General features: G+C 35.4%; 1 protein-coding gene across 2 annotated transcripts in view; it reads right to left on the bottom strand.

Annotated features, from left to right (window-relative positions):
• Positions 1–603: 603 nt before the first annotated feature.
• Positions 604–2,515, bottom strand: part of rpgrip1l (RPGRIP1 like) — a 23,752-nt gene continuing 21,840 nt past the window's right edge. For both annotated transcript variants that reach the window (XM_016448962.1, XM_016448961.1), the window contains 3 exons: positions 2,205–2,289; positions 1,933–2,069; positions 604–1,357 (listed from right to left, as the gene is read on the bottom strand). In XM_016448962.1, coding sequence (XP_016304448.1) covers positions 1,233–1,357; positions 1,933–2,069; positions 2,205–2,289 — 347 coding nt within the window. In that variant the 3' untranslated portion in view covers positions 604–1,232. The remainder of the gene's footprint in view (positions 1,358–1,932; positions 2,070–2,204; positions 2,290–2,515) is intronic.

The following is a 2,515-nucleotide window of genomic DNA, read 5'->3' as shown; positions in this document are numbered from 1 at the left end:
GGTCTGAATACTTTCCGTACCCACTGTATATATATATATATATATATATATTTATATTTATTTATTTATTTATTTAGTTAGTTAGTTAGTTAGTTAGTTAACTCGTGCACATGTGTTCCCAAACCTCTATGACAGTGTGAAACATACAAAAAAAAGATATTTTGTAAAATGCCTGCGTTTTGTTTGTCCACACAATGAAAGTCAATGGGGTCCAATGTTGTTTGGACCCCAGTGTTCTTCTTTTGTGTTTAGTAGAAGAAAGAAAGTCATACCAGTTTATAATAATGTGAAGGTTTCATTTTTTAAACAATCCCTTTAATGACCTCCATTCTGGTATGGAACACCACTTTTCACCATCCAGTCAATTTCCAATGCTTACCACCCTACTTTTTTTTTTATTGTTACGTTTCCTTATTTAGAAGTAAGTTACACGAAATTCAAATGGCTTGTAAATGCAGTTTCTTCTCGACTTTAAGTATAAAAAACGGAAAACTGAGGTTTTAAGAGAATCAGAGAACAAAATGAAATAGCACTAAAACTGTTGAATACATTACTCTGAAATGTTCAAAAATATAAAACATTTACAAATATCGATTCATAAGGCTGTCTACAAAGGTACATTCAAAATAAAGCATCTACATCTCTACAAAATATACTAAATAATCAGAATTGTACTCTCATATGCAGACCTATAAAGAAAATATCAAATGATCTGCAGTGCAGATAACAGTAACATTTCACATTCAATCGCACACACCAAAACAGAAGAAGTGTCTGCGCGAGCGCCACAGCTCGACACGCGTGAAAATCTGCATTAGCATTTTAAAGAGCTTGATTTAATCCCATTAAATCCAGTTAGATTTCATTTCGCACCTTCAATAAAATATCGCCGCCTGCCACAGAGCTGCCTAATGAGGCTTAACAGCCTTTTCATTAAGCAAAGTTATTAAAGGTCTAAACATCAGCGCTCCATCAAACGCAACACTGGAGGCCATAAAGAGAAACAGTAGGATATGATTTCACACCGTAAGGGATCAAAGCCGCGTGATGGCGTTTACATAAAGGACTGTTTTGTTCCCATATGTTATACCGTCTGTAGCGTTTAAAACCAAACGGACCGCCCCATGCATTACATTTAACTTCGTTTTGGTGTATCTAATTAAAAACGAAAATGATTTAAGGAACATTTAATATTCCACAATTGGAAAAAATAAATCATTGGTTTTGGTCAATTAAGCAAGTGTAGTTAGAGGTTGATCACGCTCTGGATCTTTCATGATGGATGTTAGAGCCTCCAGAGCTTCGACGGTCACAACTAGATGGCCAATAACTTCACTGCTGTCCTGAACGTCCACAACTACAGTGAGGGACAGAAAAAAAACACAGAACGTTTTTACAGTCAGCAGATGGCACTTTCCATGAATAGGGTACAGATTGTTCTTTCATTATATATAAATGCATGAATATCATGTTCTTTAGAGAAAGAACTATTACATATGTTAGATAAACATATGTTTAAGAAATGTAAAAATTTAAGCACATTAAATGTCTGTGCCTCCTCAATGGTCTTGACGTTCTTGACTATATGCAAAAATGAATAACAGAGTAATAATTTTGATAATCTGTTTAATCGATATTCAATTAAATGTAGGAAAAAAAATATTAGTTTGACCAAAATTTAGGTGTTTGCAAAAATGTGTATGCCACCCTGTTATTAAATTAATCAAAATAAAATCATGTAATGTATACTTTGACCTTCTATGTTGGACAAACAACATTTTCAAAGGTTAAACATCTCTTTTCACTGATACGAAAATGACCAAGTATTTCAAGATTTGAGATAACATAAATAAGCACCACTGTAATATTCAAACTAAACTGAAACTTTTGTTGTGACTGGAATTTTGTCATGCCATATAAACAAACACTTACTGTTGAGGCTGACGTCCTTCATGTCTCGGTGTTTCTCCATAATATCGAGAATACGCAGATAGGCCACGCCCACATCCTCACACTCCTCGTCCTGCTCCTCCTCTTCAGGAGGGTCACTCACCATCGTGAATTTTATACTGTCACAGCCAATGAAAGAGTCAGCTGCTTACTTGAGCTGGACAGCCCAGTGTAGTATCTGCTACAACTATATACTTTACATGACAAATTAATGAGCAACAGAGAAACTGATTATAGATCAGAAAGAGTCTCACTGCTCAAGTTGTCTTTTCCGGCCCTCCAGCACTGCCCTTAGAGTTTGCCGTCTGGACTGGTTACTCTCCTTATCCACATGGATCACTGTCAGAACATTGTATGTTGTTTAGGTCTCTTTCTTTATTTTGATGAATTACTAATAAAGATTATGTTTATTTGGCATTATTTAGTAAAATAATACAGCGACAAGAACCGATTATGTGGCCAAGCAAGGTATAAAACAGTATAAAATTCAAAATGGTGGGCAGTCAATGTGGCTGATAAATGTGCTTTGGATTACCCCAGTGTTTCTCAACCCTGCTCCTGTAGT

The sequence above is a fragment of the Sinocyclocheilus anshuiensis genome, unplaced genomic scaffold (assembly GCF_001515605.1).
Source record: "Sinocyclocheilus anshuiensis isolate Anshui unplaced genomic scaffold, SAMN03320099.WGS_v1.1 scaffold1445, whole genome shotgun sequence".
Classification (NCBI taxonomy): Eukaryota; Metazoa; Chordata; class Actinopteri; order Cypriniformes; family Cyprinidae; genus Sinocyclocheilus; species Sinocyclocheilus anshuiensis.
This window is presented reverse-complemented; position numbering and strand designations above follow the sequence as displayed.